General features: G+C 34.0%; 4 protein-coding genes across 5 annotated transcripts; 2 read left to right on the top strand and 2 right to left on the bottom strand.

Moving 5' to 3' along the window:
- Positions 1 to 1,323: 1,323 nt before the first annotated feature.
- Positions 1,324 to 5,599, bottom strand: LOC102602071 (uncharacterized). Of its 2 annotated transcripts, none has more exons than XM_015310917.1 (3): positions 5,200 to 5,599; positions 2,714 to 2,872; positions 1,324 to 1,729 (listed from the first exon to the last, which is right to left on the bottom strand). In XM_015310917.1, the coding sequence occupies exons 1-3, from the start codon at positions 5,524 to 5,526 to the stop codon at positions 1,595 to 1,597; spliced, it is 621 nt and encodes a 206-aa protein (XP_015166403.1). In that variant the 5' UTR covers positions 5,527 to 5,599; the 3' UTR covers positions 1,324 to 1,594. The 2 variants fall into 2 exon arrangements, with proteins under 2 accessions (XP_015166403.1, XP_006352373.1); XM_006352311.2 differs by having other exon boundaries at positions 1,326 to 1,738.
- A 1,512-nt stretch (positions 5,600 to 7,111) lies between these two features.
- LOC102577623 (glycinamide ribonucleotide transformylase) lies at positions 7,112 to 12,090 on the top strand. The gene is given in 7 exon segments (NM_001288445.1): positions 7,112 to 7,502; positions 8,950 to 9,061; positions 10,119 to 10,295; positions 10,960 to 11,059; positions 11,061 to 11,068; positions 11,071 to 11,086; positions 11,733 to 12,090. Coding segments are annotated over 7 exon segments (915 nt in total). The 5' UTR covers positions 7,112 to 7,114; the 3' UTR covers positions 11,847 to 12,090.
- Positions 12,091 to 13,110: 1,020 nt separating this feature from the next.
- LOC102601402 (60S ribosomal protein L6-like) lies at positions 13,111 to 14,760 on the top strand. Its single transcript, XM_006352309.2, has 2 exons — positions 13,111 to 13,697; positions 14,443 to 14,760. The coding sequence occupies exons 1-2, from the start codon at positions 13,164 to 13,166 to the stop codon at positions 14,596 to 14,598; spliced, it is 690 nt and encodes a 229-aa protein (XP_006352371.1). The 5' UTR covers positions 13,111 to 13,163; the 3' UTR covers positions 14,599 to 14,760.
- A 2,361-nt stretch (positions 14,761 to 17,121) lies between these two features.
- On the bottom strand, positions 17,122 to 17,977 carry LOC102606324 (uncharacterized). Its single transcript, XM_006352405.2, has 2 exons — positions 17,440 to 17,977; positions 17,122 to 17,330 (listed from the first exon to the last, which is right to left on the bottom strand). The coding sequence occupies exons 1-2, from the start codon at positions 17,858 to 17,860 to the stop codon at positions 17,122 to 17,124; spliced, it is 630 nt and encodes a 209-aa protein (XP_006352467.1). The 5' UTR covers positions 17,861 to 17,977.
- Positions 17,978 to 20,145: the final 2,168 nt, after the last annotated feature.

The following is a 20,145-nucleotide window of genomic DNA, read 5'->3' as shown; positions in this document are numbered from 1 at the left end:
TGTATCTCGCGCATCAGATTAATGTATCAGCGCTTATATTATTGTATTTGTTTGAGGGATTTCTGTAATTATAAACTTTTAAGGGATAGATTGTAATTTTGCCTTAAAAGTATGTGATTTTTGTAATTTGCCCTTTTAATTATATAGTAATATCCTAATATAATTTTCACTAATTAAGTTTATTTATAAAATTATATTTATTTATGGAGTTTATATTTATCTGGCATAAAAATAATTTATTTATCTATATTAATTTTTTTAATGATAAATTGAGTTGAGTGATTTTATTGATACAAATGGAGTGATTTTGTTGATACTAAACAAAGTTTAATGAATTTACTAGATAAATTCTTAAAGTTGGTGACCTTTTGAGATATTGACTCGATAAATGAAGCAACAACTTTGCCCCCAAAGACATGAATATGCATATGTTTGCAAATGGGAGTATGATTGACAGGCAAATAATAAATCCATTCTATTTTTTATATTCAGCTGAATCATTATATTGATTTTAGTATATGATTAGTAGACTAAACTCCACATTCTGTCTAGTTTTTATATAGTGTCAAGTTAAAATGCTTATTCACCAAGCCTAACAATTTACACAGACCTTCCTCTACGTACTAAATAGAAAATCTGCTTTTATAGACCCTCAACTCGAAAGATAAGTAGCACTGCAAATAAATAAATAATAGGACAACACTTGTAGGGTGTCCGATGGGAAGTTATTGATGTTGCTTCTATCTTTGTAACTGATGGAATCTAAAAAGTGATCATTTACTATCAGATCAAAAGGATAAAAGAGAATCAACCCTCCAACCTCGTCTTACTGGTTGCAGTGTTTTATCGATTGAGAAAAGCGCAAAAAAATTCTAAGGTCCGGTCTTTTGAAGTTTGGTTTCAATATTTTGTGGTATGGTGAATTGATAATCATAATTTGTTCAACTTCGACTAATATATATATTCTTATAATAAACTATTATGACTTCGACTATTGAATTCCTATTGCTACTACTTATATCTTAGAAAATGTTGTTTTTTTGCTTTTCATCAGAACCAACCTCTCTCCCTGCCATGGTAGGAGTAAGCTCTACGTACATTCTACCCTCCCAAACTTCACTCGTAAAACTATATTGGGTATGTTTTATTGTAGCTCTACTCCACCATACTTATGTGATACTTACCGCGGTTTAATGTGGCAATTTGATAAATGAAGGCAACAACTTTGGGCTTGAATGTAGATTTAGAAATGTCTAGGTTCTAAACGGGGTGGGGCAGGTCAAAGCTTGAATCATTTATCATTTCTTTCTTGCAATTTCAGTAACAAAATCAGCTAAACTTTAAAATTTGCAGAAAAAAAAAATTGTTCTCCAGTTGTGGTATTACTTTTGTGCTTCATATCTTTAGTAAACAATTGAGATAAACTACACAGTGTGCATGCCTATAATTAAGCTGAACAAACTACACAATTGATAACAAAAAGCTGAACAAGACAACGGGGTTAGATGGGGCAGGGCAAAGCGGAGCTAAACGGGGCAGGGGAGGGTGAAATCTTAGAAGGGGAAGACTTAACCCCCCCACCCCGCTGCCATCTCTAGTTCACTTTGTCCAATTTATCCTCTTCTGTCTGAATGGTCTTCGAGTCAGCATCGTTTTCCTCATGACCCATGAATCCCACAGACAAGTCCAATGTGTTTTCTTTTAAATCTGGTCTTTCTGGAGGTTTATCCTCTGGATCCTGATGTTTTAAAACGCAATTAGAAGAAGCTCATGCATATTATACTTGCAAAGTTAAAGAACACAGCACCAGGAACAAACAAAACAAAGGAAGTATACTATTGTTCTCATTTTCGAAGAAAAAAGAGGCGAAAGGGGAAAACTTGCTATCAAAAAATTAATTAGTGTTACTTGAAACAGAATCCTCCATCCCTGATCCCTCAAATCAACTGAAATATCTCTCTTTTAGGCCCCTCTATGTTAGTCTCTATTCCCCCCTCCAACCTGCAGCATTTCTTTCTCTTTACCCGATCGAAGGATAAGAGAAGCACTATATTACTGTTCTTTGAAGCGACTTCTGATTCCAGCCAGCATCACGACTTTTTGAAAGGGACAATAGAAAACCCCAAGTAAATGTTGATCCTATCTCCATCTCTTATTTGGCCCCAAAATCATCATTAGTTCAAGAAACTTGACAGATGAATCCATTTTCTACTGGCATATTAGGAGGCTTTCATTATTCTCTTGGTGAGTTTCATTCTTTTGTGATTAAATAAACCAATTAACACATCCGTTTCTATCCATAGCAGGATATAGTTCTTTTAGACAGATTATTCTGAAGTAGTCTAAAGATCAACCAAAAATTTGATAACACAAAAAGACTACAACATGCTCAAAGAATGGAGATAGGAAATATGTTAACATGAATTGAACAGAACCCGAGTTACACAAACACAAAAAATATTAAGCTGCATGAAGTCCATTGGTGATTCAAAGTTGAGGAAAAAATAGAAACAAATGATTAAGCCATTATTTCATGTCATCCCCAAAATCACATTTAAACAGATTCATACCGGTTGTTTTGTATAATGAGTCAAGAACACAAAAAAAACAGATATAAATGGTTCAACAGTCAAATATGTGCCTGTTCTTTTTTCCTTTAGCATTTTCCCTATCGAAGTTGTTCACCTTGGGAGAGTGGAAGGTTTTAAAGTACCTGATTTTCTTCCATCGGTACATCATTGATGTCAGGTTTTTCATCACAATCATCAGCTTGAGATGTTGGCTCCCCAGTATTTGCATCAGCCACCATTGGTTTAGCTTCATCCTCATCCTGGTCTGATGTCTCATTATTTTGATTTTCAAGCAGAGCAACCTATCTCAATCATTTCAAAAATGAAAATTGTTATCACTTTTTTTTTTTTATAGGGATATTAACGAAAATATGAAATTATTATCAATTGGCAAAAATCAGAACTATTTCCTTACTGATGTACTAGAAGCAATCCTGACCGAGGGAAAATATATAAAAATCATTTTGGCAATCCCCAGATTACTCAAGTACAACAACAAGATCAATCTGCTAAAGGTAAATACGGTATTAGGTGTGATAAGTGATGAGAGTAGTATCTACCCTTATCAATGACGAGTGATGATTACTAACACAGGAAAGGAAAAATATTCAAATGTCAAATGAAAAGAAAGATCAGGTAAGCTTTATGATAAGAAAATTGACAAGCCCTATGCTCTTAATTAGCAGTTGTGACTTAATTTGGCATTACCTCCTTACATCCACCAGACATAAGAGAAGGTTTATGATAACTGAAGGAAAACTATTGAAAACTAAGTAAGTGTTCTCCTTTGATTGCACATATTCACAGCATACCTTGGAGGTACTAAATAACGGACCAGTATGAAGCAACTACCGTGGCGCATATTACAATGGCTTCACCTAGCTACTAGAGGAAATCTACAAGTTAAATCATCTCTTCAGGTTTCAAACAACCAACAAAAAGCACATAAGCGCACATACACACAAAACGGAATCAGTAATTAAACACATCAATCTTCATACACACCCTCGGTCTGTCTCTCCACTAATACGCTCACTCTGACCATAACATATTCGTGAAATCTTATGTTGTTAACTTTCTTGTCCGTTCTGATGTATAGATAGTCCCCACATTGACATGAAAAAACAGCAAGCGACATAAAAGAACAAGTTCTGGATGTCCGGATGTCCAGGAGTACTTCTATTGCTTGCACCATGTTTTATACAAGTGGTATATGGGCAACTGAGAACGGACAAGACGAAAAGATTGAGTCTTACATACTTAACTTAAATATCTGTCAACAAAAACTTACTTCTTTATCTGGTAGGTAGCAAAACCACTATTCAAAAATGATATAATAATCAAGGGGAGATGTATCCAGCACCAGAACCACTTTTCAGATAAAAAATTTGCAGCCTATGAAGTACAACAGTTATATATAGTTCTTACACCTCAATCGAGTTGGTAACTTCTACATTTTTTTTCTCAGTCCACATCTTGCCAACCTAAATAACTTAGCAAATCCCCAAATCTCACAATTTAAAACCAAAAATTAGCTTTTGTGTTTAATCAAAAGCAATTTATAACAGCCCCATGGCCATGCCATTTGATGTCAGATCTACACGAAACATGACAAATCCGTGAACCTTATTCACAATTAAACAAATTTCTCCACTTCTTTCCAAAAACCCAATTAGTAATATCAATTATCAATACATTCAAATCTCTGTCTATTTACCTTGTTTTCTAGGTTCAGTACCTTGCTTTCAAGTAACTAGACTGTGTACGTAACACATACCCAATGTAATTCCACAAGTAGGGTCGAAGGAGAGTAGAGTGTATGCAGACCATACCCCTACCTCGTAAAGATAGAGAGGTTGTTTTCGACAGACCCTCGACTTAAAATAAACACTTCCAAGCAATTTCAAAAAGAGAATACAAAAATGAGGACACTAACAACAACAAAATACTATGAAGGAGAGCAGTGTGTACATAATATATAAGGGAAAGAATAGTAATCGCAACAAAGTAATGTGACAATCGAAGCATAAAAAACAAAGGTGATAACCAAAATCAAAGAACAAGAAACCACCAATGATGTCAACTAATATAACTTTGGTGAAGTTGATTCCCAAAATGGACTAATTTCACTTCCAAAAATCGTGCAAAACATAATGAGATTCTCGCTTGAGTTTGCACTCCCACACGATATGCAAGTAAAGGATTTGTTCAGATCAGGGGCGGATCTAGGGGTCCGAGAGGGTGTTCATCCGAATATATATAAGTTTTTTTAATGTATATCTAGATTTTGAATCTCCTACACATGAGATTAAAGATTGACTTGGTGGTTGAGTGGGTTCAAAATTCAACTTGAGGTTCTAAGTTCAAATCTCGAACACTACATTTATATTTATTGAATCCCCTTTGTAAAAATCCGAAATCCGCAGACCTTAAGCCCAAATAGCTCTCTCCCACCAAATTAATTTCCCTCCCTAAATAGAATGGTATTATATTTAATTTTAAAAAAATAAGAAAAAGTACACCATAAACAGTTCATTGTTTAAATAGCTCAACATTGAAATACACTACAGTACAGAAATGATCTATATAATAAGCAGTAAAAATCATTAAAAAATAATTTATTTATTACCGGAATATACTTGAATTTACGTTTGGGAGGTTCCTCGATCGGAACGTCATCGTCCTTATCGGGGCTTTTGGAATCGCCATCCTTATCGGCGCTACTGTTATTGTTGTTGTTATTTTGGCTGGCAGTAATCGGAGTCCACTTCAAAAACACGAGATGAGAGCCATTACTGCCATTAACTCCGCCGTTAGGGGCGGTTGATTGGTGATTGTTTTTGCCGGAGTTGACGTGAACCCATTTCTTCTTCCATCTCCGAACCGGACCGGTGAATACAGTGGTCGGACCGTACCTAGTTGATGAACGGCCGAATCTGGCACCTACTCCTTCCATTCACGGCGGCGTATCAGTGGTAACTCACGGCGGAGAATTATTTTCCGATCCCGGAATAGTTAATTATTTTTATTTTTTTGATCTATGGGTATTTATAGCTTCGCTTCTGAGTGATCAAGTGTGTGAAGGTCTATGACAAGGAATTTAGGAGTTATCTGGACCGTTGATTAGTGTTTATTTTTAGTATTTTTATACTGTAATTTAGAGACTTTAATTGTATTATTAAGTATATACTTAAATAATTATATTGCTTGGTTAAGAGAATCGAATCCACTAATTAAATGGACGTGATAGAAAATTAGGTTTAATAAGAAAGTCAAATCTTTTTTTTGAGAAGACTCATAAACACACTTTAAACATTCGATTTATTTAGTCAAATTCAACTCTACAAATTATTTCTAACCTTTATATGAGCAAATAGATCACTATAATCTTTGACTTTTTTTAATAATGTTTTTAGAATTATGATGTAAGAATATTCTTACAATTAATAATATTTCACTTTTAAAGATCATCTTGAACTCTTTTTTGTAATTTTTTTTTGTTAATTTTCGTCACAACTTTCTTCCATAATTTTAAAAAATAAGTTGTTGGATTTTATGTAATCAATATAACACATATGTTAGATAATCGAGTAGATTTAACTAAACTAATAAAAATAAACAATGTGTCATTTTATGTTGAAGCATCAGAAATATGACTACACTCATATGATTTTTGTCGAGTGATAGAAATATTTGATGAAATTGGTGAATTATACTATTAATTGTAAAAGGATTTGCTATTTTTTTGTCACAACTTTCCTCCATAGGTTTTAAAAATAAGTAGTTGGATTTTAGGTAATTGATAAAATAATGTCATTTTATGTTGAAGCATTTGAAACAAAAAATAATATATCATTTTATGTTGAAACATAATTACACACTCATGTGATCTTTGTCAAGATATAGAAAATTTTGATGGAATCGATGAATTACACTTGCTTCTGATGTATGGACAAATTAAGGACTCGTGATGTCTACCCGCCTTTCTTTCATTGTTTTGAGAATTGGGTGAACGAAAATAAGTGCGTATACATAGTCACACACTTATTTGAGCAATGCTAAAAATAGGGAATGAGTACTTGTATAAACTCTCATGTTTTCACTAATTCTATCACGTTTATGATATATATATAATTATCATTTGCAAATCAAGCTTTTGACGTATACTTTAAATTGTGCGAAGCCATAACATAAATTATTTTTCTAAACTTATAGGTCAAGTTAAAATTTCTAGAATAGGTATGTTCGAATTTAATTCAATTTAATTTATTTTTTTTAAATTAGCAAAATAAGATAATTAATATGAGAAGGAATGAAGGAAAATCTTAAATTCCCTATTTAAAATCATGGGCTAAGAATTATTTATCTAGTTTTGGTTTTAAAAAAATAAAATAAAAAATATGTTAATTATTTCTTTGCAAATTTAGTAAATACTCAGCCTCTCTAAAGTTCCCTCCTGCACCACCACTTCCCGCCTCCCTTCTCCTCCCCACCGCCGGCCGCCAACCTCCGCCGTCAACCTCCGTCGTTCACTTCCGATATCAATGGAAGCTCAAAATTTGTCTTTTGGACTTTCCTCTACCTTACCCACTTCACCAATTCAAAACCAAAAAAATCCATTCTTTCAGATTTTGCTCAAACCATCTTCTTCTTCAAATAATCTTACCCTTAAAGGGGTTTTATTGAAACCCCATGTTTCTTTTTCTCCTAAAAGTTTCCCCAGCAAGGAATTTTTCCAGTGTAGGAATTGTTTGCAAAGAATTGAAAGAGAAGCTATTACAGTTCCTGATAGTGGTGTGAGTAAAGAACTTAGAAAGAAGAAGCTTGCAGTGTTTGTATCTGGTGGAGGTTCAAATTTCAGGTCAATTTATGAAGCTACACTTGAAGGGACTGTTCATGGAGAGGTAGCTGTTTTAGTTACCAATAAAAATGGTATGACATTTTTTTTGAAAGTTCTGTTTTTCAGTTTATTTCAAGGTTTGGTTTTAGTTGGCTTTTGATCCTGTCTGTTTGAGATTTTGGTAAAGCTCTGAGCTTTGACATATAATGAGCTGAGGGACTATTGGAAACAACCTCTCTACCCAACAAAGGTAGAGGTGAGGTCCGCGGATATGTTACATCCCCAGACTCCATGTGTGGCATTACATTGGGTGTGTTGTTGTTGTTGTTGTATATACATATTAGTTGAGATATTTATGGTATATTCAAGGTCAAGATTATTCTTATGTATATACAATAGATGTGGAATCCTTCCCGTGTATTTACTTCTTTATATTTTGTATAGCCTTATGTGAAAATCCTAGCTCCACCGTTGGTCGTTTGCTTTTTAGGAGTAGTTTAGCCTTTCAGAGAGTATACATTTAGAAATTTAGAGAACTTCTAATACCTCCTACTTAATTTGCATTATATATGAGATGAGTTTAAATGGAGTAACATGGTCAATGAGGATTCATATAGCCGACACCAACTTGTCTGAGACCCAAAGCATATTTGTATTTCAAGTTTATTTGTTGTTGGCTTTTGGTATCTGTCTATTAGAGATTTTTGTAAATCTCCGAGCTTTAACAGCTTATGTAGGTATAGGTGTTACATATTAGTTGAGATTATGTTTTAGATGTTATCACTTCTAGTGCAGGTCATATGTTTTCTAGGATTGGTTTAGCCTTTGAGAGATTATACGTTTAGAAAATATAGAGAACTTCTTGTACGTCTTACTTAAATTACCATTATATTGGGATGAGACAAGTTTAAATGGAGTAACGTGGTCAATGAAGATTCATATAGCCGACCCCAACTCTTTTGAGACTTGGGCATAACTGTTGTTCCTCGTTATTATTGTATTTCAAGATTATTTATTGTTGGCTTTTAGGTCCCTGTCTATTTGAGATTTTGGTAAAGCTCTGAGCTTTAGAGAAAAACTTGTAAATCTATTTGTATTGCAACTGTCTTGATTAATTTTGCCAAGAGTGTATTTTCTATTCATCGTGTCCTTGCGCCAGGCTTCATCTGTATTCCTTCTTTTGTTTCTTTCGTCCTGAAATTTTGTTTTTCTTAGGTGTATTAACAGTTTGCATGTTGAAGCTAGTGTGACTTTATAAATGAGTATGCTGTGTTGAAAATGAAATCACATTGGCGATGGACTTTTTCTTTCCCACTCATGATGAGAAGTTTCTATGGTACAATATCAACTTGATAATTTTTTGGCGGAAGCACTTGAAAATTTCAGAGATTTCTGTTTCAACTAAAGTTTCCACAGCTTATATGTAGATTACTCCAAAGTTTCCACAGTTTTATACCTGAAGATATATGCATATTCAATTGTCTTATTGTAGTTGTCACTCATTTTTTCATTTAGATTTGTTTTTGTTATGAAATGCAGATTGTGGAGGTGCAAAGTATGCAAGGGAGCAAGGCATCCCTGTTATTTTGTTTCCTAAAGCAAAGAATTCATCGGAAGGTTTATCGGAGGAGGATCTCGTGGGTTCTCTAAGGTTTTTTCTTTTCTATCCATGTCTCTACTATTGATCTAACTGCTTCAGTAGTTAGTTTGTGCAAAAAAGATGTCATCTTCCTTGAAATTCGGCTGTAACACAATCAGCTCCTCTTCTTTTATGTTTTTCCTTACCTTTTCTTCTGGGATGATTAGCAGAAGAAAAAGTGGTATCTGAATAGAAGGAAATTTACTTGTACTGCTAATGTTTCTTGAGGATTTTGAATTTTGAGAATTTGAGCACAAAAGATTGATGTGGTTTAAGTTAAGTTCTTTTCATCAATATGTCGAAACTTTTGGTTCTTAAGCTTTCTTCTAGTTCCTGAATTCTTTGACGGCTTGCAACCATTCAGGCTTCAATCACGGAGCGAAGATGCCTCAAGAAACCATTTAACATTAACCGAGTATTTCGAAGAGAATTCTGCACATCTATCAAAAGTTCCTGTCTTTCTCAGTTGCATTTGTTGATACCACATTCTTTCACTGTTGTTCTTCTGCACCAGCGACCTATTGTAAAATATTCACCTAGTTTTGACATAAGCTCTGGTTAATTAAAACTTTAGTTTTATTCGGTTAAACGCTTCTCATTTTGTTCACCTTTCTTAATTTTGGTCTTCCTTTTCATTTTGCCCTTGGTTTCTTCTACTTGGAGCGAAATGACTATTACAGAAGCATGTAAACCATGATAAACATCTATATTTCTTGCCTATTTACTCTCTTCTCTGTGTATGAATAGTTTTCATACTCATTAGTTATTTGTACGAGGAATATCATCTAAAGGGAGATTGGAGGAGTCGTTTGGTATGAGAGATAAGGGATAATAATCTCAGGATAGAATGTAGGATTATTTTATCCTGCGTTTGCTTTTGGGTATTAATTAATCCCGGGATTATTTAACCATCATTTGTACTACAATGTGGGATAACTTCGTCTATCCCATCCCCATACCAAACAATCCCTTAGTGTATGACATGAATAATCTTAGTTGTCTTCGTTGTTTTACTGAAGTTATTTCCTCATATTTTTCTCCGTTGTAATAAACAAACTTTTGTTTACAGATCCTACAATATCGACTTCATTCTTTTAGCTGGGTACTTAAAGCTTATTCCTACTGAGTTAGTCCAAGCATTTCCAAGATCAATATTTAATATTCATCCGTCACTTCTTCCATCTTTTGGAGGCAAAGGCTACTATGGCATAAAGGTGCATAAAGCAGTCATAGCTTCTGGAGCTAGGTACGTATTGTGTTTGCTATCAAAATGGATTTATTCTTGTTAATCAAGTATCTTGCTTCTCCTTCCTCATCATTGCACATTATAGATAGTTGCTAAACATAAAATAGTACCACCGTTCAGCTTGTGAATTGCAAATTGAGCGCTTAGTTGAAGACTTAAATACTCAATGTGACTCGTGTTTCCTCTATAGTTAAAACCAACAAATATTATTTCAGAGAAATGTGATCTAGGAACATTTTTTAGATCATATCTGATATTGTAGCATCTTTTTCCTGAAATGTTGAGGATTCAGATTCTTCAAAAAAACCATTTCCATTTTGCTAGTTTTTACTATGAAGATTTGTATTCACATTTTGAGTTGGAAGTCCTTACTCCATTATCTCTGAATTCCCATAAATTGTAATAAACTAAAGACAATTCCATCATCATTTAAGCAAGTATTCGTGATTAATTGTTTACTTGGCTGTTTCATGCCGATATTGTTACCTGTGAATTCTGCTTAATTTCAGTTTATCATGTCCACCCTTCAAAAATAATAAGCACCTAACCTTGATTTTTGTTGCATTTGGGATAGGTTTAGTTTTTTCCGTCCAATGCTTTGGATCCTCATTTTAGCTCCAAACACAAGTAATTCACTTTTCTGGCTGTTATTTGCTATCTGTAGGTATTCAGGTCCTACGATCCATTATGTTGATGAGCATTATGACACTGGGCGTATTCTTGCTCAAGGGGTCGTGCCTGTGCTGGCTAATGACACAGCAGAAACACTTGCAGCAAGGGTTCTTCAGGAGGTCATGAATTTCTTTTAACATTTCTTGTTACGAGTGTATTATTGTTGTCGCCATCAACTTTGAATTTTCGTGGTGCACGTGTAAAGTAAACCTCTAGGTCTTGCCCTTGTTTCTGAATCATTACCTTACTTTCCACTACCAGTCCCACAAAAACATTTATAGGTTTCAGAAAAGGGATCTCCTGAATATTGGGTAGCTGTTGTTAAACAGGGGCGAATAAGCCGACAAGGAATTCCATTAATAACTAGCCGTTTTGATCCCTTGGAACAACTCGATGAATTTAGTAGATCATTTTACGAGGCCCTAATGGCTATAGATCGAACCTATCCATTTTTTACAGTATGATGGTTGGTTGGCTGCAAGTTCTTTTCAATCTATGTATCTATTCAATAAATCAGTAGCATGGTCTCAGATTTACAACTCGTGTTACCTATCTCTCTATCCTTTGTCCTATCCGTTTAGTGTTTCCTTAAGGCATGCAATATCAACATTTCCTCCTTTTTTGGGTATTGTTGTATCCACTAATCCCATCAACGTCCCTATCAAAGTGCCTATGTTCCATCGAATACAACTCTCTTACTGTTATTGCTTGTCCATTCCTCACCTTTTTCCTGCAATCTTTGCACTAACACTCTTCCTTCAACAGGAGCATAAGCTTTATGTAGAAGTAGCAGCAGCATTATGTGAAGAGAGAATCGTGTGGCGTGAAGATGGTGTCCCTCTCATCCGGAGCAAAGAAGATCCCAATCATTACAAGTAGAAGCAAAGCCAGAGGGGTTAGCAACTCCGCGGCTAGAAGTATTCGTTACTGAGCTCTGTGTTGACACTAACATAGTTTTGGTACATATGCCTCGTGGGAGGCGTACCAACGTCCTTAATTGTTCAATTTACCAGTATACCATAGAAAATTCAACATATGTAGACGAATATTGTATGTCTATGACAAAGTTTTGTACCAATATGTTTTGACAAATTTTTTTGTTTTCATCTATGAAAGAAATAGCTTGTTGTTTCTTGACATTGGTGGATATTATGAAGATATCATGTTCTATATGTTTCTCATTATTAATCCTATACTTTTGAGACCGGTTAAACGGACGTTTAAAACCAAACAAATGAATGCAAAATATGTCTTTCATACGTACAATTTATTATTTAACCAATCACAATAAAGTAATAGTATGTATTTTCACTTTGATTTTTATTTGTTAAGGTTAAATTGCTTGGCGTTTGACTATTTACATCACATTTCTTCTTGAACCTTGCTAACGGTGACGTTAAGGGAAATACAAGTAGTCAAAAGCAGGTAACATACGAAATGAGGAAAATAACTTCTCTAATGAAACAAAAAAAAACTAAGTTGCACAAGTGGATTCCACACTTTGGAGTTTGGTTTGCTCTCGATCCTCCAATACCAACCCCCACCCTATAGTTCCATTTCCATCACTCTCACACCTCTATTGTGTTTGCCGAAATCATATACAAATATGTTTGAGATTAATACATTTTTGCTTACGTATCAAACATGAAAAATATAAGGAAAAAGGCTGATATATTCTTCAATTTTGTGATTTAGAGCTAATATACCTCTTATTGCAAAAGTGGCTCAGATTACTCCTACCATTACACAAATGACTCAGATATACCCTTACCGTTACACAAATGACTTAAATATACCCTTACTGTTACACAAATGAGTTGATACACACTTACCGTTACACAAATGACCCAAATATATCCTTTTCGTCCAATGGAGGTGATTTTTTTGGGTTTTTTTATGTACCAGTAAAGGTATATGTAGCCACTTTTGTAACGAGTGATATATCAACCCTAAATCGCAAAGTTGAGGAGTATATCAGACCCTTTATAAAATGATTACTTATGGCACACCCTGTATAACTTATCAAATCTAATCCGGCCCATATAAGACATTGGGCTCTTAGTCCATATAAGCCCACATAAACAGCAAAAAATTTCTGTCACTCTTACAAACCCTCAGTAACTCCATATATAAATCAAGCTTCTAGGGTTAGGGTTTCATTGAATCAGCAAAAACTGCAAAGAACAAACTTCAGCAATGGCCGCCAAGAAGACTGCCCGGAATCCGGAGCTGATTCGTGGAGTGGGAAAATTTTCCCGTTCCAAGATGTACCACAAGAAGGGTCTTTGGGCCATTAAGAAGAAGAACGGCGGCGCTTTACCCGTTCACTCAAAAAAGCCCGCCGCAGCTCCGGCGGCTGAGAAATCCCCAAAATTCTACCCTGCCGATGACGTGAAGAAACCCCTTGTTAACAAACACAAACCAAAACCCACTAAGCTTAGGTCAAGTATTACACCTGGTACTGTTTTGATTATCCTTGCTGGAAGGTTTAAGGGTAAAAGAGTTGTGTTTTTGAAGCAGCTTGTTTCTGGTTTGCTTCTTGTTACTGGTCCATTTAAATTTAATGGAGTTCCTTTGAGGCGTGTGAATCAAGCTTACGTTATTGGTACCTCAACAAAGGTGGATATTTCTGGAGTGAGTGTTGACAAGATTGATGATAAGTACTTCGCTAAACAAGCTGAGAAGAAGCAGAAGAAGGGAGAAGGAGAGTTTTTTGAAGAAAAGAAAGAGGTTTGCTTTTCTATTTTGCTCATTTTCTGTTAATGATTGAATTTGTTCTCCATTGTGTGGTTAAAGTATGGATCTTTATAGTTGTTATATGCTTATGGATTGGATCTTTTGCTAATTCTATGCTTGCAAGATTAGATCTTTTTGTTTATCGTGTGATTAGGCAGTACATTATTGTGTCTTGTAAAATGCTGTGATCTCTTATGCTGATCTTATGTGAATATAACTGAAGAAACTTGGTTAGTGAGTATTCATAGATAATAAGTTGTATGAAAATTAGCAAATTCCATTGACATTGTAATTTGCGGAGGCATTTTCTGGTTCCCCTGGCAGAGGATGCTTAATATTGTAATTTGCTTGAATAACTTCCTTTGGTAATGAGGAAACATGGTTATTGGCATTCATAGGTAAGTTGTCTCATTTTGTGATGAGAAATCTAAGAATGAAAATGAGCATTGACATTGACAATGGTATTACTGAAACTTGAAACTTGACGTGCCCTGTACATAAAACATTGACAATTGGATTATTGAAACTTGCTCAACATGAATAACTCAATTTGGTAATCGAGAAAAATAGTTGGCGAGTATTGTTAGGTAAGAGTTTATGTTTCATATATGTGAAACGAAAATTAGGAAATTTCATATCTATGCCTGTAATTCTATACTATTATTCGAACTTGCTTGAACATGAATGATGTACTTTGATATTCAACATTTTGATCTTTTTCTATTTGGTAATTCTGTAGGAGAAGAATGTGCTTCCTCAGGAGAAGAAGGATGACCAGAAGGCTGTTGATGCAGCATTGATCAAGGCCATCGAGGCTGTTCCTGAATTGAAGGGTTACTTGTCTGCAAGGTTCTCGCTCAAGTCGGGCATGAAACCCCATGAGCTTGTCTTTTAGACCAGATAATTAAACTACTTTTGATGAAATTGATTTTGTTAGATCTATTTTGTTTTATGTTCTGTTTTGAACCTGCGTTTAGTCTTTGTATTGAAGATTTTGTTGGTTATAAACATCTTAAGTTGAAATATGCAATATGAGATTTGCTCCTTTTTTGCCCTAGTATTTTATTATAAAGGTAAATGCTGGAGAGCTCAATGGTTTGTTAACTGAATGCTACATGTACCAAGAGAAGGGCGAAATTGAGTCTCCTTGATCTTGACTGCCATTGCGGCTGTAGCAATACAAATAGATTATTGTCTGAGGAGTTTACTGGCCGGTTGTTGTTCTTTGTCAGCATATCTGCTTACCGAACTTCTTACATATTGCATGATATTTGTGAAACAGGTCTTCTACGTGTAGTGTTGTTTGCTGTTATTTGTGAGAGCATGTCTTGCCTAAGTTTGTACATATTACATGATAGTTGTGAATATGTTGTATTCTGTGTACATGTTTGGCTGTTGGATGAGAAGGGGAGAAGATGGAAATGGCTTAGAATTTAGCCTTTCTAAGAGACCCTTGTCTTAAATCAATTCATCTATGCACTTTCCAGGCTCGCTGCCTTGGTTCCCGGCAGTTTGCGTATATGGGTGCATACAACACAAACAATATACAGTTTTCTGCCTTTCTGTAGTTTTTCAGTAATGTCTTGTGTATCGATAAGCTAAGGTTATATTTGATGTAGACAAGCACCCTGAACTTGTACACTAATCTTTTCACCAATTGAACACTTTATACACGTTCAACTTGTGTTCATTGAGCTCTTTAAATTTGTCCAGTTATGTCTATTGAACACTAGTTTATGATTGCTGTATATCAAACTACTCCATCTATTTTTTGCTAAATAGTATAATGGCCATCATAAAAATAATAAAATCATCATATGTTTCACCAGTTCTTTTGCTTACTTTCGTGAACATGTTATTAAGTAGATGTGAAGTAATTTTATTCTAATAATTAAAAGTGGTCTACATAAAGTCAAAAGTTAAATATACTTTTCCAAATAAAATATGCCTCTCTAGACTTGTTGTGTGAGATTATATTGAGTATGTTGTTTGGCGGGCCCCAAATTCTGAATCGGGATAATCCACCTAATCCTTCGAGTTTCGACCAAATGACCTCTAATAATTCACTTAATATATAGAACATTTTATCATAGAGATTAATGAACTATGTTTTCTAGTATCCAAAGCTAACCCATATACATTTATATTATCGAATAATGTCGTTAGCTCTAATATATAATGTATCAAAACAATACCAGTCCCTTTGCTTCTCTTAATTGTTTGGTTATGACAAAATACTCAACCAGTTCCTCTATATGAAAATTTGAAATGTGGAAGTAAAGTCGTGACTTATGATTAGAAAGATAAGGCGTTAGCGAATCGACTCGACATGACCATCTCAATTGGATGAGCCACATAAAAAGGGAAACTTGTATGTGTGGCTATTACCCGTTAATTTTGAACATATCTTTTTAGGAGAGTCTAGTATTTTGAAACTTCGAAGCGGAAAAAACGTTCACAAAAGAATCGTGTGGTGAAAAAGTTCCACCTACTTGACTTATTTATCTTGGCGCACGACTTAAATTAGTATTCAACCAATTTCCAAATATATATACCAGGCTTACTATGTATCGATCATGTTAGAAAAATGATATTTTTTTGTAGATATTGGAGTAATTAGTATACCTGCTTTGTAGTTTATGACAGTAGTAATTAGTAAATGATATGCTCAAAATGAATAAAAGTAATAATTTGGATATTGTCTGCTCAATATATAATATGTAGTTCATGAAAATTAAATATATGAGCCACAAACAAACAAATAACATACATATTTTTCTGAAATATTCTCCATTACTTGATAAATACATATAAATACATACAAATCGCTATGCAATATAATACTTACTAAAATCTTAAACCTTCAACCGCAACTACTTGGAGAAATATATATTTTTTCTCCACCAATAAACTATATGATTTTACTTCCCAAACCCACCAAAACTAAAGCTAATATATATTGCCTCCACAATAATGGCTTTCTAATTCTCAACAACTTAAAAAAACTTATATTCTTCACCAAAACTTCTTGTCATCCGCATTGAAATATGACTAAATCTATCGTTTTCTTACAAACGTGAATTCATATTCAGGATTTGAACTCAAGACCTTTGATTAACTCCACCACGGTTTAATATCCGTTCATGATATTATCCATTCAAAACTGCAGCCAAATTTCCAATTTTAATGCCTCTATTAGAAGCAATATTTTTCTTTCTACAATAGAAAGAAATTGCTTGCTTAGGCACAAATCCAACATTTCTCTTTTTTGAAGAAGAATCAAAAGTACTCTTTTGATCATTTGTTGTTCTCTTATAAGATCCAAACCACTTAGCTTCCATATAAGCTAGTCTTCTCCATGGTGCCACATAAATATCCATTTTCTTCATAGATTTCTTCATGGCTCTACTCATAATTCTCACCACTTCAACTCTTCCACTTTTCCAACAAAAACTTGAGGGAAATTTTCGAGCAAGGAGGCGTAGCAAGGCGTTGCTCGAGCAATTTCAAATTCTCCCGCTAATGAAACCTCGATTATGTAACGAGTAACACCAACATTAATGTCGATATACTCGTAACTTCCTGAGGTACGATTACCAGCTTTCTCCCATTTTAATTTGCACAATCCTATAAAGGCGAAAAAAAGTTAAATAAAGATTTTAAAACTTATATACATCAAGTGCAACAACTAACAAGTAATTTGTTTAGCTATAGAATTTGTGAAAAAGATGCTTACCAGCATCGAAGCCTTGATCACGCAATCGAGTCATCAACCATCGTTTAAACTCCGGTGAGCTCCGATCATTTGCTTCTTCAGCAAGCAAAACATTTTCCACAGCATTAATAACACTTTTCTTCAAATCATCACCGGAATTTCCATCGGAATTCAACAAATTCCTTAAATTCTCCTTAATCTCCGATTCATCAAAGCAATTAGTATCAACATTTCCATCAATCTCTTCCAATTTCTCATTAATAGTAATTACCTCCCCTTCTAAAAACGAATTCACGAGTCGTGATAAATCCGTCAAGCTCTCTGTCACCACCGCCGGTGGTGGAGAGTGTTCACTGCCGCTGCTCTCGCAGATCCGAGCTTTTGCCACCTCATCAAATGCCGCAGCTACTCTCTTAAACTTCACCGGTACAAATCTCGCCATTTTTTCCGATCTCAATTTCTTTTTCTTCGAATTTTATAGACGAATCAAATATTTATGATTTAGTTATGTCGCAATCATGAAGAAAAAATGTTCACAGAGAAAAAATCAGTTACCATTAATGGAGTTCTTATTTTTGTTTAGAGTAAAGATGAAGACATTATGTTGATAAAGTTGAACATATTTATATAAGTAATTTTTTTTAATATAAGTATATTTTTTTAGTGAATTTTACACCAAGTTTGGGTTATAGTGAATGATACAATGAATGTAGACATAATGTATGAATAAGTTCGTTATTTAGCTAAGTTTATTTTTCATGTGAGGGACAGTCCAAAAAAAAAATACATTTTGCATGAGTGTCGAAATTAAACTGTTTTCCGCATAAAGATAAAATATTCCTCAAAGGCACCTGGTTTTAGTTTTGTAGTTTTTGCCGGGAGTGTTTTAATAAAGTTACATTAATGCAAATTTAAATTTAGTCCGAACTTTTGTTAGTGAGTATTTTAACAGAGATAAATCTTAACGTCAGGTTTGGGGGCGATAAAAAAAATCCAGAAAATATAGAGCATATGGACTAAAATACACATCAAGAACTCAAAAATCTTAAATTCTTGTTTTGTGACTCGAAAGCGCCAAAAATGATGTCAATCATGACGGAACAATGAGTATTGATTACCCAGATTGTTTCAGATGGACACATCATGTTTGGGTCTGATTGAAGTCTGTCAAAAAAAAATTCAAAATCGATGGATTAACATACACCGAGAACTTAAAAAATCTTGAATTTTTCTATTATTATTTATTATAAACATGAAATGTCAAAAGAATGTCTTGAGCCATGTCGGAACAGTGAGTATTGATTATTAAAATTGTTTCGAATGGACACACCAAATTCGGAACATATCAAAGTCTGTCAAAAAAATTCTGAAAAAATCTATGGATTAATACACACCAAAATTTTAAAAATCCTTTTTTATAATCCTGAAATGCCAAAAAGTGTTGCCATTCATGATAGAGCATAAGAATTAATAGCTATAATTGTTTCTATTGGACACATCAAGTTTGGGGCAAAATGAAACCGGTTCAATCAATTTTGAAAAATCTATGAACTAAAACTTATACTCAGATATAGTGAAGGATTTTTCGATAATTTTTTTTATTTAGTTATGTTTCATGATATTTAAGTAAAATTGATAGTTATTACATCTACAAAATTGAATTATTATTAAAAATATTATAGTGAATTTTGTGTAATAAATAAAAGTTGAGTGATCCGTGATCATTCGTAAAATTGTCCTAACGTTTATTTATCATGATATTGATTTATGAGCTAAAATTTAGGCATCAATTCAAACATTTATTTAATTAAATTAGAATGTGTTTTATTTCTTTAACTAATTTCTTGAATCGAACATATACGTATAATAAATTGATATGAATATTATGAGCTATCTCTCGTAATAAAATAAGTTATTGTTAAAACTTTCTTCTTGTTTCCTTTTATTATGATCAGTAGAGTTAGGATAAGAAAGAGATAAGAGGATCATATAGAAAATGTGATTAATTTTTTTTTTATAATACAGCGCGGTCATAACGATTGAATCAATTTATCTTTATGGGCCTAACCCATCGGTGGCCCCCTAAACTTGGCACGATCTTTCACTTAGACACCTTAACTAGGCTTTGTTCATTTTAGACACCTCATGTCAGGCTCCGTTGTGTCATTTTGACACTTTCAGCTGACATGGCAAAGTGAGTGTTATACACTCGCTATTGACGCGTGAGGGACTTATTTAGTCTATTTTATTTTATTTTTTCTCTTCTTCTTTCCCATTTTATAGACATTATCTCTCCCATTATTTCTCAAAGCTTAAAGTACTTCAATGGAGGTTAATTTTTTTGTTATAATAATTTCAATTTAAATTTCACACTACAAACTCAGATAGACCCAAATTATAACAATAAATCGAACTCATATCAACAGCACCCTAAATCATGTAAAGTTCACCCACAATAATCCTAAAATAGGAGCCAAAAAATCTCAATTTTTACTATGTAAATGTTAATCTCACTAACCTTGAGCCCTAATTAAACTGCAAATATCACAAAATTAAAGAAAAAGAGACGCAATCGTAAAAATACGAACCATTGTTGTTATGCATTTGCACCTCTTAACCCTAAATCAAATGAAGAAATGGGAGAGAGGGTGCAATGAAGAAGACGGTCAAAATTCGGGTGAATATGGCAGAAAAAATCATGAAAAAGAGGAATAAAACGGGGAAGAT

Source organism: Solanum tuberosum, unplaced genomic scaffold (genome assembly GCF_000226075.1).
Source record: "Solanum tuberosum cultivar DM 1-3 516 R44 unplaced genomic scaffold, SolTub_3.0 scf00148, whole genome shotgun sequence".
Lineage (NCBI taxonomy): Eukaryota > Viridiplantae > Streptophyta > Magnoliopsida > Solanales > Solanaceae > Solanum > Solanum tuberosum.
Note: the sequence above shows the minus strand (reverse complement) of the source record. Positions and strands in the feature narration are given on the sequence as shown.

Coding starts and splice junctions, on each gene's coding strand:
- LOC102602071 (XM_006352311.2), bottom strand. CDS start 5,526: ATGGAAGGAGTAGGTGCCAGATTCGGCCGTTCATCAACTAGGTACGGT. Junction 2,873..5,199: donor GTAAATTCAAGTATATTCCG/GTAATAAATAAA, acceptor TGATTGAGATAG/GTTGCTCTGCTTGAAAATCA. Junction 1,739..2,713: donor TACCGATGGAAGAAAATCAG/GTACTTTAAAAC, acceptor TTAAAACATCAG/GATCCAGAGGATAAACCTCC.
- LOC102601402 (XM_006352309.2), top strand. CDS start 13,164: ATGGCCGCCAAGAAGACTGCCCGGAATCCGGAGCTGATTCGTGGAGTG. Junction 13,698..14,442: donor TTTTTGAAGAAAAGAAAGAG/GTTTGCTTTTCT, acceptor GTAATTCTGTAG/GAGAAGAATGTGCTTCCTCA.
- LOC102606324 (XM_006352405.2), bottom strand. CDS start 17,860: ATGGCGAGATTTGTACCGGTGAAGTTTAAGAGAGTAGCTGCGGCATTT. Junction 17,331..17,439: donor TGATCAAGGCTTCGATGCTG/GTAAGCATCTTT, acceptor TCGCCTTTATAG/GATTGTGCAAATTAAAATGG.